The sequence below is a fragment of the Oenanthe melanoleuca genome, chromosome 2 (genome assembly GCF_029582105.1).
Source record: "Oenanthe melanoleuca isolate GR-GAL-2019-014 chromosome 2, OMel1.0, whole genome shotgun sequence".
In the NCBI taxonomy this organism is placed as follows: Eukaryota; Metazoa; Chordata; class Aves; order Passeriformes; family Muscicapidae; genus Oenanthe; species Oenanthe melanoleuca.
In genome coordinates, this window is record NC_079335.1 from 70,097,848 (window position 1) to 70,113,864 (window position 16,017).

At 36.2% G+C, this 16,017-nt stretch overlaps 1 protein-coding gene across 7 annotated transcripts in view; it reads right to left on the bottom strand.

The window, feature by feature from the left end:
- SEMA5A (semaphorin 5A) overlaps window positions 1–16,017 on the bottom strand; it is a 356,553-nt gene that overhangs the window by 133,170 nt on the left and 207,366 nt on the right. For all 7 annotated transcript variants that reach the window (XM_056483463.1, XM_056483464.1, XM_056483466.1 and 4 more), the window contains 3 exons: window positions 8,324–8,386; window positions 2,451–2,549; window positions 1,148–1,361 (listed from right to left, as the gene is read on the bottom strand). In XM_056483463.1, coding sequence (XP_056339438.1) covers window positions 1,148–1,361; window positions 2,451–2,549; window positions 8,324–8,386 — 376 coding nt within the window. The remainder of the gene's footprint in view (window positions 1–1,147; window positions 1,362–2,450; window positions 2,550–8,323; window positions 8,387–16,017) is intronic.

The following is a 16,017-nucleotide window of genomic DNA, read 5'->3' on the forward strand; positions in this document are numbered from 1 at the left end:
GCAATTAGTTCCAATACCAAGCTGAGTGGACAAAGGGTGCCTGAACAGGGATATATACACAATTAGTTCATTTTTCTCCTCACTTATTTTGCCCTGCTATAATTCTGTTATGTTCAACACAATTTAGAACTTTTTTGTTGCTGTTGTTAATTAACATTCTAAAATCATCCAACCTTTAGAAAAGGTCACAAATTTCTGTGAGCTACCTCTGTTGGGTTCACTGTTCAAATAAAATATATCAATTGTAAAGGCACAATTCAGCATTCACATTATATGAGAACTGGTACATTCAAAATAAAATCTGCTACCTGCAGCTGACCAAATGTTCTGAAGCTAGAAGGATTTATATTTGTATTTATTTTCCAACATGAGAATAATCCCATCATAACATGAAATGTACTGTAGGAATAGTGACTGTTCTTTCACATAATATGTGTTATGATTTTTTTTTCTTCTGGAACAGGCATGGGCAAATTATAATCTTCATAATTTCACACTTTATGTTTAATAATATTTTTTTCATTTTAGAAGAATCTGCTTCCTTTTGTTTGTAATAAACAAAATGGCAACCCAGTCTGTCTCATCTCAAGAATACCTATCTGTTTACAGCTTCTCCCAGCTGGAAATCCTCATCACGTGATTAACATCCATGACACAAAATTGACTGCTAAACACAATTTTATGATATGCTTTGCAAACAATTCCCTATCCTTTGGCTATAATAAGTGTCAAAAATGTCAGTCTGCCACCTAAGCAGCTTGAAAGCTGAACTTTTTCTGCTTGTCAAGGCTGGGACCTGCAGGGAAAGCCAGGAGAATTCAGTCCATTCTAAACTGTTTATTTTTTGCCTTAGGTTTTTGAGGGACTCAGAAAAAAATGCACAATGCAAGCTGCTGCTCAAAGCTGACTCAGCTTTGCCCTGGATGTGCATTTCATCCCTGTGCCTGCAAAAATGACATATATTAAAGGGCAGATCTACAAACTTCAGCTATATTAACTAAATTCCATAATACTTACACTAGCAAGATAATACAGAAAAAAGCAAAATAAATACTCCAAAAACATTCAGATTCTCAGAATGGAATTTCAATACCATGAGTATGATGAACATGAGTTAAAATAGGAGTCTCAGTCCAGCAGCACTCACCATTCAGCCACTTGGAGTTGTACTGGGCAGTTCGGAGAGGAGGAAGGGCCCCCAGACTTCGATAAATAGCAGGATCCCTGCCTGGAAAATCCATGGCTGTAGCAGCATATAATTCTCCACTGGAAGTGAGAAGAGCAGTAGAGTTGTGCTGGGGACTGTAGGGACAACGAGCCATGCCACTGATTTGGTCATGTATCTCTGTCAAGTTGCTTAACTGTAAAATAATTAGAAAAAGGAATTAAAGTTACCCAAAAATTATCATTTCAGCCAAGCTGCATCAATATGAGCAAAATCTTAAAACAAACACCTGTTATTTCCTTTAGTATTGTACAATACTACAACCTCTACATCAATCTAAAGTTGTCTTATAAGGAAAGTCTTACTGTAATGTTGTCAGATCTCATTTTTGTCCTTTTGATACTTAAAGCATGCATGTCAGCAATTATCCACCAGGCCTAAATGTTTTCTATTAGAAGGGGCTCAAAAATTAGGAAAAATAAAACTAAACCTGATTGCCAGAATCAATAAGGCATCCACCACAGCAGATAACAACAACAAAAAAATCTATTATTTATTTTGTTGGTGTCTTTTAGGAAAAAATCTCACATGAAAAATGAGAGTAAGAAAAAGAGCTTTCCAAGTCAGCAGAACCATCTCTGATTTAGGAGGCCAAATACTTTCAGCCTTAAACCACAGCATGATGTTAATATGCTATTTGAAAATAATGGTGCAATGAGTTTAGATATAATAAATCTGCCAATGAGTTTTTTAGTAACAAGGCTATTTTTTGTGTTTAAGTGTTTCTCCCCTCCTGAAACAAATAGGCAGCCTAGTCCAAACAGTGACATTTTGATACTTATTATGACTATTACTGATGCTGCAATTAGGCTTTTTGGAGACTATTTTTTGAGACTGATGGATATTCTCAGTCAAGATTTCTCATTCTCACCGGTCAGAAATCACTAATACAGGTGCTGACATTTCTCCAGAACTACACATACACAGTATGCAGCTACACAACCACATTTTATAACTAAACCTATTGATGCCAATCAAACCTGACAGACAATAAACACCCAAGGTCCATAAAATTGGCATGTAGGAGGAACTGAGCTGCTCACAGCTGAGGAAAAGAATGCAAAAAGAGATTGGTAAGCTCTCCTCTTTGGCCTGCCACCAGCTAAATCAGCCTGTTACACATCAGCTGACCCATCAATGCCCAAACAGCAGGTTCTCAGCCACAGCATGCCCTGCCCTTTGATCTGTGGCTCAGACCTGTGGGGCAGAGCTCTTTGCCCCTTACCGTGCGATTGGTGCAGATGGGGGTGAACGCGTTGGTGCCGCAGGTAAAGAGATGGTTGCCTCCCACAAGAAGCACTCTAATATAGTTCTGGCATTCCTCCTGCCACACAGAAAAGAAAGAATATAGTCAGTGATACTGCAAAGTGCAGAAGAGACTAAAACCACTTTGCTTTCCACGGTTATTTATCCACACTGAAAAATTTTAGGTAAACAACGTTCAAGCACACCTGAGTTAGCAGTCACAATATGAACAGATTTCTTATTCACACATATGCAGCCATCAAACTTTCTGAAAAGTTCTTAATAGGATAACAGTAAACCTCTCTAGTACTAAAGATTTCCTCTGAGGATATATTTCAAAGGCTTTGCTAAATTTTGAACTGATAGTTCAGATAGATGGTCTGATAGATGCTGACTTAAATAATACAAATACTGTCTGAGGAGATCAGATGTTGACTTCAAAGACAGATTAGGCCAAGGAAGGAAGTTGTGAGGAAAACAGGGGAAAGAACAGGTAACAAAAATATGGTGAGACTAGTGAAAAAAAAAATCTTGAGATGTTCAAATGAGGATTTGTTACCAAATTTTGTTACCAAAATTTCATAATTTACCCTGTTTTATTAGAGGCATCTCCTTTCCTGTTAATTCAAAATTTCTCAAAAAATGTCATCACCACAATGCAAAGATGTTCACCCTAAGGAATAATTTGACATGTTTTTTACCCCAGTAGGATGGGTGAAGGGAATCTCTCATTTCAGGTGCTAGATATTAACTGCAATTTCTGCTATCAATTCAAACAGAAAGCTTTGCCCTGCAATACTAAAAATCTCCTAGAACTGTATGAGGAAAAATTCAAACACTTTTCTTGAAAAAAAAATGTCCATATCCAATAAAATGATCAACAATATGTATGGAAAAAAGAAAGTTTCCTGGAAACTTACATTTGAATGCTCTCTAGCATTCACAAGATAGTCTCATAAAAAGTCTGAAAAAGCCTTCTGAAAATACAGCTGAGCAATTCCAGCTGATGTTAAGTGAAATCATGTAAGTAAATCCATACAATAGTAATAGCACAGAAGTCCCATTATCTGGCCTACAGTTATATTAAATGGATTGCTTGTTTATCTTGAAAATAGACTCTCATCCTGGAAGACAACAAATATAATCCTGAATAAATTGAACAGGCACAAAATAGACTGCAAAAGAAGATTGGGAAAATATTTTAAAGGTCTCTGAGAAAACTTAAAGAATTTATCTTCTATACCTTTCTTCATAAAAGTCAAGTTAAAAATAAACTCAAAAAAATCCTCTAAAATCTCAGTGAAGAAACTACCTCTTAGAAAAAAAACTTTTCAAACCCACATTTGCATTAGTTTCTTGTGAAAAAGTAGCTTTTAAATGCTTCTTTTTGAGCATCTAACAGCAAGGGACAAACATCTTGGAAGTAAAATTTGATTCCCATTGGGTAAAAATTACAAAGTTTTTATATTGAACTTTATAAAACTGTCATCTTAAAATTATTTAAACTACAAAGAAGCTAATACACAACCATATAACCAAGTTGGGCAATGCAACAAGCCATTAATAAACCAGTTGTTTCACAACTTAGTAGTGTTGGTAGTTTTGGCAGTTTCCTTCTGTCAGACTGCTCAAACTCCCCCACCAAACCCACCCCCCCCAAAACTAGAGGGCAACTTTTTTGGGGATTGGTTTTTGTTTTTTCATTGGAAGGGTGCTCAAGGAGGTCCACAGAATGTAAGACAGTAATTTATTCACTGTTCTGTTTCCATTCTGCCCTTTGCAATAAGGCATGGAATGTATGTGTAGGAAAAATAAGTGGGTTCTGACATTACAACCCATCCAACCTCTCCTCTTCATATTCCAGAGCTCCCTGAAATAGTGTCACTTCCAAATTACTTGCACGCTGATCACCCACTCATTTTGTTCAAAAACAATGCTAATTTCATAAACTCTGACATTCTTGGGAATCACAGCATTCTTTCTTTAATGTTCCCAAGTCCTGTGCCAACTTGACAACAATCATACTGCAGGAGGGCAAATAAGACATCTCATATGGAATTTCTGTTGGAAACAGTGCAAAAAAAAAGGAAAATTAAATAATAAATTTTTTAAATTGGCAACTTTTTTCAATTTGAAAAAATATCCACATTAATGCAAAAGAAAATTTTAAAAAATTGGTTGTGAATAAAACTATCATCACCCAAAAACATACTGAAAAAGGACTTCACTATTTAGTCACTTGAATTCTTCACTTTTCTAGCTCCAAAATCAAGTTTGGCTGTACTGATTCACTTCTGACACATGCAAAAATGAGATGTTTTGTTGTAGAAGTGACAAAAAACTTCAAAGCAAAGGATTTTTAAGGTCAGGGATGGTATTAGGTTTGGCAGCCATCTTTTTTGTAGCCTTTTTCTCCAGTTCATCTCAAACTCTATGTCATATACTTTCCTACTTGCTTATAAAAATATATCTGAGATAAAGAAATACATTTATGAAGTACTTTCTACTTTTGTATCAACATATCTGAGACAAAATGTGACTATTAGAAGCAATTCATCAGCCAAGCAGGCCAGGTTGTTATTTAAGACTACTTTGAAAGACCAAGTGAGTCTGAGTGCAAAGTAATTATCTCTTTCAGCAATATTTCTTGTATAGGTTAACCTTTTAAACATAGCTGTGTTTAATTTTTAAATACTTTTATTGAAGGTTCAGATACTAACATACCCAGTCATTAGAATCTTAAATAAGCTAGAGATGGGACTTAATTTCAACTAGCATTATTATTTTTAACCTCTCTTTGGTTTATTGCATTCTCAACAAGTGCATTTATATATTTTCTTTCTAACATTCCTGACCACAAGTGTCAGTATGAATAGGGAAATTTATTCTCTTAGTTGTGTCTGATATTTTAGACTTCTTCATGCTAATGCATGCTGGCCACAGGGAGATAATTCTGCCTGGCTCACTCTTGGAGCCACTAGCTATTTTAGGCAAAAGCTTAAATTGGTAGATAAATGTCTGAATTCTGAATAACAAACATTGGCCTTCAAAAGTCAAATGCACATTACACTGTCAAATGTGACAGATGTCCCTATGTATTTTCCCCTTCAGCTCTTTTCCTTCGTTGGCTTCTAAAGCATAAACCTCAGAGCAACTGATAACAGCCACAGGCAAAAATTCCATGCAGCTTCTTTCTCAAGAACAAAAAATGAGTTGTGTTTCACTGACCATTATCTCAAAACTACTTGAGTTGCTTCAGGGCTCAAAGCCACCTTCTGGTTTCAGGGCATACACTGCATCAGTTAAAGTGATTTTCAAGCAATGAGTTCAGGTTTTGCCACCTGAACTTACTGCCCCCTTGCTGCTCTGTGGTCAGCAGAGCTTCTAGAGAAACCAGGATCTGAATGAGCAATCTACCCACAGCCATCCCTGCACTCCTCATCTCTCCTTTGCCACACTCTGGGCTGGCCTGAACATATTTTGACTCTAGCCTCTCCTGTGTCTTCCTACAGTTACATGTGCCTGCCCTGGAATCTGAATTCACCTGAGAAATATTACAGAAATGCAATCCCCAGCAGCTCTGCAATTTGGGCTGCATCTATTTATACAACGGGGAAGCAAGCAAGCTTTTCTGATAACAGTAACTAGAATTGTGTTTGCAAAGAGATTTCCTCTAGAGGGACAATGCAGCACTGGAATGAATTCCTCCTGATCAGATAATTCCCATTTTTTCCAAGGGAAGGCTCTGTATGCATGTCCTTCTACAGAGAGTGTAGTGACCTTGCTTTAATCTTGGAAATAAGGCAATAAAAGACAAACATCATTTGACTATCCTTTCTCTGGTCATAAATCTATCTTTGAATTTAACCTTGACCACATCAGTGAAAACAAAAGAGGCATGAAAAGTTCAAAAAGACAGTTGCCATTCCAGCTGGCTAGGCTTTCTCAGACAGTATCTCTGCATTCTCCAGCTACTCCCATATGAACCTTTGAGGCCACAAAGTTTGCACACCAAAAAAACCCCAAAACCACAACCCAAATGGTAATGATAAGAAGAGAAGCATTTACTCCCAGGACTTCTTTTGAATGTAATGAAGCATAAAGATTATACTCCTCTTCTAGATTGTGAATGAGGAACATGGCTATGGGTATAAATGAAACCTTTAGACAAGTAATAGCAATACTAAGAAATAATCTGAGAGGTCATTATTTGAATAGCATATAAACCATTTTGTAGTGACAGCTTAACTTCCAATCATCATCTTCTTCAAAAGGGTGTGATGAGCATAAATGAATCTCTGCATGAAAATAAAACTATACTAAGGCCCATTTTTAAATGTGTATCACCAGTGTTGTGCATTTCTCCTTACAAAATTATTTAGTAGCAACAGATGCTTTATGTTGTTGAATCAAATGTAGTAACAGTGCTGTCAACATATTATTCCAAAGCACACTTCTATAGCCTTGAATTTGCAATTACTTCCATCCATCATGTTAGATCAGTCACTGCACTGTGACTTTCAAACAAGCTGAATGTTATTCTCACAGCCTTAAACTTGGAAAATCACTGGGAAACAAAGCCATACATGTATAATTACACATAGCATTCCTACCAGAATAGTTTCTACTGTATATGGCCCTTGATCAATACTTTGTGACATACTCTATTGACACTTGACCATATTCCCTTACTTCCAAGTATTGTTATCTGAAAGCTAAGGGATATATCTTGAGGGATATATTACATATAGAAGCATAATTTTTAGGGAAAAATAACAACTTAGAAAATTAAACATTTGCTTAAAATATGAGGTTGCAAAAATCCTTTCTTTTCTATACCTCACAGTGTATAACATGTATTGTAACATGGCCCTGCTTCAGAAGTGAGGCCATTCTTCCTCTTTAATCTCAAATGTACAATCAAACACTGCAATTTTATTATCCAGCACTTAGTAAAAAAGGAGCTGGAAATTAACTGTTTACTGGGAGAAATATAAAAGTCAGTGATTAGATGATTATGCTGAAGAGATTCCTTCTCTACTAGATGATAGATCTTTTCAATATGTTTTTGAAGCTTGGGATTTTTTTAGTTTTGCACAACAATAATGTAAGCAACACATTCTGCTGAATAAAAGTGTGCTCTTTTGCACTTATCACTCTTGATGTGTTCTCCCTTTATGTTATAGCTCAACTTTAATTATGAAACAGTATAAAAATTAAAAACATAAATTGCATGCAATTCTAACTGCTTTTATAATTAATTTGATAACTAGCTTCAGGTTGGGACAGCCAAAGGTTCCATTTAGCATTACATACACCTGTACTGAATAATAGAAGTTGCAGTTGGCCAGATAAAGGATTGGTTTTAAATACAAAAATACATCAATGTTCAATGTCTAAGAAGTTAGTGAATTCAATATTATTTTCTTCATACCACCAGTACATAGGAAATAAAAAAGTTAATAAAACTGCATGTCAAACACAGGGATATAAACTGAGAATATTACAAAGTAAGTACACAATGATTCAGGATTTACAGCACAGGAAATGAAGTGAGAATACAGTTCACTGCATATGACATGCCATGTTTAACCTTGGTGTCAAAACAGTAAATTGTTGGAAACTAAAGCTAGTGGCCATTTCAGACAGAAATCAAGTGACTGTATCTCTCACCCCATGCTCCCTATATTCTTCTTTATTTCTTTGCTTACACATCAGTGGCAGATTCCTCTTCTACATCTCTCTTCAGAAAGGGAGACAGTAAAAATGAATAAGGTAGGGATTCATACACTGAATTACACCTGCTATTAACATAAAATCTTTATTAAAGCAGAGCAGCTGTGTCATGCTTACCTTTGATTTGCCTTTACTGTAACAGGCTCGTTTAGTAGCTTCATCACATTGCCACTCCACTGCCTGCAACCAAAAGGAATTTGTTAGAATTGCAGGTAACATGAAAATCTTAGATAGCCTCTGAGCTATCTAAGCCCATGTTTGTGTTGTGTGTTTCAGATACACTGATGATTAGCTGTCAGTGATCCTATCCATAAATGCCTCTCAAGAGTTTTCTCCTTAGAAATGTGGCTTTACTGTTGAAGGTTTTTCATTAATCCAAAAGGGAGCTGGCCAACACCACGATTCACTGTACCAATCACTACAGCAGAAACAACCACAGTTACATTTGATACTTTAGCTTCCTTTTTTCTTTCTTTTTTTTTTTTTTTTTTTTTCCTAGTTTTATGGGGGTAAGCAGATAGAGGAACACACAGAAAGGCTGAACAGAAATGCTGAATCTCTTTCTCCAGCAGAGGTGGCCTGCATCACCACAGCATCTGAGCTCAGCTCTTCTGAGAAACCTTTCTCAATGGAAAGTGTGGCCTGTTGCACTTTTTGAAGTATTTATCTCAAGCATCAAGTGAAGATTTTAGTCTCTAAAGGTATGACTGCAGCACTCATCAGAAGCACTAAAACATCCATTCAGAGAAAGAAGCAATGGGCAGAGACATACAATACAACAGTGCAACAGTGCACTGCAAAGCAGAAGCAATTTATCCTCATTTTTCCAGCTGTCTCACTGCTTCAACAGATTTATGCCACGACTACAATGCCCAGTCTGCATTACTAGAGTTTCACTGCGTGAGTTAATTCCAGTTATTTCCATATTTAACATTCAGCAGCTATGACTTACAAACTTTGCTGTTCAGTGGAGCAGGTTGCATGCTTGGTGTTAATGTGCCAATGCATGTACATATTTGAATGCCTGAATATGCTGTGTAGTCAAAGAGCATTTTCAATCAGGCTGCATTTTTTCATCTCAACAATGCACATCTTTAGATAAAAATGTTCTTTAGATAAAAATGCCACAAAGCATTTCACATTTTATCAAGAAAAATTGAGATTTCTGAAGTAACCACTGCTGCCTAATTACTGAAACCACAGCCTTTTGTTTTTATTTACAAGGAAATAATGAAAGACCATTTATCCAGATTTAATATAGGAAATATTTTGTCCCTGTTTTTTAATAGAGACTGTAATAATAGCAAGCAGGCTGTCTAATTAATAACAGGGTGAAAGCCCAGTTAAATTAAAGGGGGAAATGCCTTTCAGAGCATTTGTGTCTCAACAAGCCCAAGAATGAACATTTTTCACTTCAAGGAAAAAAAACTGACTTATGAAAATTAATGTAATTACTTCTCCTCCTCCATCCTAAACTTTCCTTGTTACAGCATTTGCTTTTGCAATGCTAAATGACTATGGTGTATAGGGGAATATATTGAAAGCTTCTGGAAGAATCCACTTGTGAATGACCCTAGAGTTTACAGCAAACTGTGTCTAGCAGCATGAAAGAAATCTCCTGCTGAGTTAGATAAATTAGCAGCAATGACCAAGCTCCTTCGACTCAGTAATGCAAATGGAGATTGTAGGACAACCATGAATTCCTAATCAATCCATTAGGACACACTGAACCTCCACATTACATGGCACTAGGTACAAGTGCTGAATACGTTATCTCTGAACAACACAAAAAATTTCAAATGCCTGGAGAAACACAAGGGTTAGTTACCAGCAGGAGGTCAGAGCAGAAAGAGATTGAAATATGGGTACTTAAAAGGAAGGTTTGAAGTGTTGCCACAACTGAACTGAGAAAACATGCCGAACATGAAGAGAAGGAAAAAGCTTGCATTAAATACAAAATGTTTATCAATAAACCAATTTTCAGTGACAAAATGCCCAGCTTTCAATTGGCTCTAAGTCCACAGTAAAATTAATTTGAAGGAGAAGGATGTGAAATATTAAAACATTGTGTAATTATTCTGGACATCATAGTTAACAGCACATACAAAACCCAAACAGAAGAAACTGCTAAAAGTAGATATAAATAGATTTGCTTGCAAGTTAACCAAATGGCCAACTCTCTGGGAAAGCCCTATTCACAACAACATCTGCTAAAAAGGAGTAATATTAAGTGGACAAGAAATAAATGCAGACACACTGGTATAGAAGCTAAGTCCCACCTTTGAAACCAAGTTACTCATAGTCCTATAGCCCTTGGTCACACTGCTAGAGGAGATAATAATAGAGAAGGCTGCAAATGGAGCAGAAAGGCATCTGAAGAGAGCTGTGTAGTTCAATCTGTTGGTTCCTAAGGCTCCCACATAGTTCAGTAATGCAGGCAAATATTTCTATACAGAGCTTGCTTTCTTTTTACCTTCTAATCTCCAGGAAATTCAGGGGAGTTTCCCACAAAATGGAAATTCAGATATGCAACACAGTCTAGTGCTTTTATACAGGAGGAAGACAGGTAGAAAACTATTTAAGATAAATGTCATTTCCGTGTGGGGAAAAAAATGAGAAAAATGTGTCCTGAATCTTCAGCACACAAAGACAAAACAAAATGTCCTCACAGAATAATAACAATGTGAGTTTTGCCATTAGAAGATTATGACTTGAAAATGTCATTCTGAAAGACCAGATGGACACATATGGATTGCATTATTCTAGAAAGCAAGTGCAAAACCATTTTTACAGATATTACTGTTATCCACTGCTTCCCTTAAATTGACATATTCTCCTGCTTAATACTAATTGCTGATATTTCCATGAAGTTCAGAGGAGGAGTGCAGATATGACATGCAAACCATGTTGGATATTTGATTCACTATGAAGATCTATACAGCTAAGGTTTATCCTGTTAGGATATATTTTTTTTAATTTTTCTTTACCTTTAGTTTTCACACTCAAAACACAACCTGCAGCATTCAGCGTACTGGTTTTAAATAATATTATAATTCTACTTAAGCTGGCAACAAAGTTCATTGAACCAAATTATAGACACTCAAGTTTGCTCGCTCGGGGGAAAGAGCAAACAGGGATTTGAAAGTCAGTGTAAGAGAAAATAAGGACAGGCCATACACAGCTACTACTACACACCTCTACAAAGAACACAGCTGCATAGGTTAAGGAGAAGAGTTTAGGGTGGCACATCAGTTTGTTTCTTGCTAGCTGACAATATTTACCATGACATGGTTTTTATAAATCCTATGATCGATATGGTCTTTCAAGTACCTCTATGAATTTAATGCCTTGACTCAGTGTGCTTCTAATTTCCCTACCTCCTTTATATATACATTATTTTATACATGAAAAACCCTCAATTATGTAATGTAGTGAGATGTTTAATGCTGTGAAAGTCAACGTGAGCAACTCCAAAGACTGCACTTGAAAGACTTGAACGTGACCCAGTGTACTCTGAGGAGGTTCTCACAGTTCACTTTGGAACACATATTCTTTCCTTTGGTTAAAAAAGAATGCATGAGCCACAAAGGTCCATACAGATTTGACATAAAATCAGACTGAACAAAACTTTGGTGCACACTTAACTCTAAGCTTGAACTCAAGTTTTAAACTGATGTCAGGCAGCTTTTTGAAAAAATCTCAATTGTAAATAACTGCGTGTTTTAAACATTGATGTTTGTAAAGAACTTCAAAACTTCAGATGAAACCTCTCCTGGCATTTTCAAGGGGTAGTAGGAGGAGAGAAATTCCAGCCAGCAAAGAAAAAAAAAATCCAGCTTGAGAATATGCAATGAAACTATTATCTTCAAAATGAAGAAAAATGTGCATTCAACACCCATAAAAACTTTTTTAACATGTTAAGTTAAAAATTGCATTCTTGAAATTAATAATATTCTTTGTAACAACATGCATATTTTAGTGACTTCTCTGGATGAACAGTAAGAGTCTTGGTTAGAAGTCAAACTACTGTATCTTCAGCAAGTTAAACTAAGTAACTGCAAAGAAATTAACTGCAACAAAAGCTGAAAAACTATCTCTAATTTAAACTGATTTATCCAAACACCCTTGAAGAACACTAAAAGAGAAATATGGAAAGTGTAGAAAACAGTAAATAAAGTTCACAGAAGTCAAGGGATTCTCTTACATGCCCAACATGCAGCAACAAGGGAAGTCCCCAGGCAAGACATCTGGAGATCCCTTCCAACCTAAATTATCACATAGTTTTCCAGAAAAATTACAAAATGTAACAGGAAAAAAACTAAACAAACAGAGCCCTATGCACTTAACTTTAATGTTGCCCCTTTCTGTAATTCTAACTTTAATTAGTAAACGTAGACAGGAAATTTTAAATTTGAACACAGTCAATAAAGGACTAGCCTATTAGAATGATTTAAGTGGGAGATGTATTAGTTTTACTGACAGGGCAACAAATAAAGTATGCTGCACACATAACTGAGTACAATCAGACCTCCTGGGAGAACTATGTTCCTGTAGCTACACAGATATTCAAAACATATACAGGCAGACAGGTATGCATTCATATATATATATTCTATGCATGAACTTTGAAATGTAGAAACAGAATGTACTATTACATTTCATAGAGAAAGAAGTTAATTAGTCAAGAACCAGGAACTGAACAGAACAGTATTCCAGACAGATGGCCCAGCACTTCTTAGGCAGATGGCTCTGCTAATTAGATACTGGCAAAAATAACATTAAAGAAGATGGTTTAATTACACAATGCCAAAAACTAACAACTACATGATATTTCCTTTTTTTGTAACCCTCCCTTTTTTCGCTATCTGCTTGCTTTCATCTCCTGTATCACGTATTTAAACAATACTCTGGGGACGTGGGGTAGAACGGCAATAACCATAATAATATATGTCAACAAACGTGAGCAATATCCCCTTACTGTTCACACCAAGCCCAGCCACGGAATGGCTTCAGAATGTTCTGGCTTGTTTGGCAAGGGTGCCTTGCAGCCTGCCTAATTAGCTGTGCACTTCGGATTCCAACAGCTGAATTTAAAGAGGCCATAAAGAAGTGTCAGGATTGTAAACCCAAAGGAAGAATGCAGCCAGGGAGCAGCACACCAGCAAGACATTAGCAGCAAATTAGCAGCCGCAGAGTTAGTGGTGGTTTTGATGGTTACCAGAAGTTTTAAGGCATGCTTTGGTATAATGACATCCTTGCTTCCAGCAAGTATGTAAAGCCACTTAGGGAAGATTTATACCTGTCTCTACTTCCCAGGAACCATTTTCCTTGTTTTCCACAGAGTCATGACCCCTCATCCTCAGCCATTACTGCTGGAGCTGCCTATCTTGCCAATAGGCTCCTGACAAATACCTTTGGAAGCTACCATTCTCTAAATGAAAAACTAGAGCGAATTATTAAAAAGGGGCTTGCTTTTAATATAGCTCCCCCTTCTGGCTCACAAGAAAGGAGGAAAAGCTGGTTTCTGAGGATTCAAGGCATTCTGGTTAGGCTTCCACATGAAGTGAGAGGCCAGCAGCTCAAACAAGAAGTCCAGCACCATATGGACAACTTTACTAATTGGCTACAGTCGCTGCATTATTTTGCCTCCAAGTTTTTTTTTGCCACATGTAACAGCCAATTTTCCTGGGAATAACATCATGTGTGTTTTCATTTGTTCAGAATCAGCTTTTACTGTTCATCCACAGTTAAAAAATTACAGTTTATTATAAAATAAGCACTGCAAAACGTATGGAAATAAACATAAAATCATGCCTGAATTTTCCAGGCTTTGGAATTCAGTTAGAACTGAGATCCCCTGATAGATATATAATTTTGTACTTAAACCAAGTAATATCTGAAGCTTTATATGGCTTCGAGAAGCTGATGTCAACTTAATTTTATTCCAAATATACTAGCCTGAAGTATATAAAAAAGTGAGAAGTACATACTCTGCCAATTCACAAAGCAGCCAAAGTTTTAATCATCTGATTTACTGAATATGCAAATAAACAGTTGTTGAAAATTGTCAGAGCTAATATGATAAAAGGAAAAAATTAATCACATTAGAGAAGAATTCAGAGTTACTAAGACTTTCACAAACCCTCAGTGTTGAGCCACTCCACTGACTGGAATGACACAGGACTCTATCCAAGACTGAACTTCCACAAATGCCAGCTACCCTTCCACCTGTGCATTTCCCTCTTTGTCTTCTGCAAGGATTTCTAAATCCCACAAAATATCCATTTGCTTTACACTTGAAAGACCCAGCTTGAGAGAGGAAAATGAAGTTCCAAACCTAGAAGCTAGCAACTCTAAACTTTAGTATGTATGAACCAAGATTTTCAATCCTGCTCCTAGAGAGTTATTAAAAAACCCAATACTGTTGCACTGTGACTTTCAAAGTTTTTATTGCTCCAATCTGGCATTTTGAGGGTTTTACAGTTTTTATGGACATTTAAAAATTGAATGCAAAACTGTGCTGAAGGGGTAAAACAACAAAATGTTCTTGCACTACCAAACTTGGCAGCCATTCAGCAGGTAGGAATGAGATTTCACAACACATCTTTAATGCACATTCTGAAATTATACTACATACAGTAAATTTAATGTTTTGAATAAATTACATATGAATCCTTTAAGATTTAACATCTGTGTTACCACATTGAGTTTTGAAATGTTTCCTGGGTTTTTTTTTTCCTTTTGCAAATAAGATGATTTTAGTAGGCTACAAGACCAAAAAAAAGCAACATTTTGATTTATGTTTTTTTCCTAAATAGTGTTTTAAACTTTTAGGTCTTAATATGTCAGGATTCTCTTTATTCCAGTGAAATGAAAGGAATTTCAAGATAATTTCATACTTCTCAAGCCCCTAAGCTTAAAAAAAGTAAGTGGTGAGAAGAGTCCTCTGGTACTGGAGTGCCATAAAATGTTGGTTTGGACCTCGAGCACAGGCAGAAGGTTGTTTGTTTGTTTGTTTGTTTTTCTTGTACACATGCTCATTGCTAAGAATTTGCATGGAAATTTAATGGAAGAGACAGCATTGGAATGAGGGCTCACTTGCTGCTCAAGACACCACTTTGATGTGGGGTGCCCAGCAATCATCCCCCTCAACTTTCAGCCACAGGCAGCCAAGGAAGCCATGGCACTTCAGAGAAACTTCATGCAAATCAAAAACCTTCCTGAAGTAATTCCTGAGAGACACAGCCAACATACTATATCTTTCCCCTTGGATGCCAAAGATAGCTGTATTACAGCTTCTAGATATGAGATAAAAAAGCTCAGATGAACCTGAAAGATACACTGGAGCATGAAATTTATAACACCTTCTAAGTCATACTGAAAAACTGAGACTACAAAAAATGTATGTTTGCATATAATTTTGTCCATAATGTCACTTTAGGAAAAGAAGAACAACTTCATCACAATATCCACTTGTCTTTTTTACTTATTTAAATAGCTTTGTCATTAGACTTTAGGGATTGCAGCAGATTCTGCCATAGCTGATTCTGTTAATAGCAATACTCATCTACAATTCTAGAGACAATACCATGCTTTACAACAACTTCTACAATAATAAAAATATTTTTAAAGTTAACCTATAAATGGTATCTCACAAGACACAAAATCCACTGAAGGCACTTTAAAATATTGTTTTTTCCATTAAATATGCAAACAAATCAGATAAGAAGATTTTAGATAGATGAAAGCACAGAGAAGTAGAATGCTAACAACAGAAGAAACACAAAAGCCACCAATTCATGCAGCTTGTC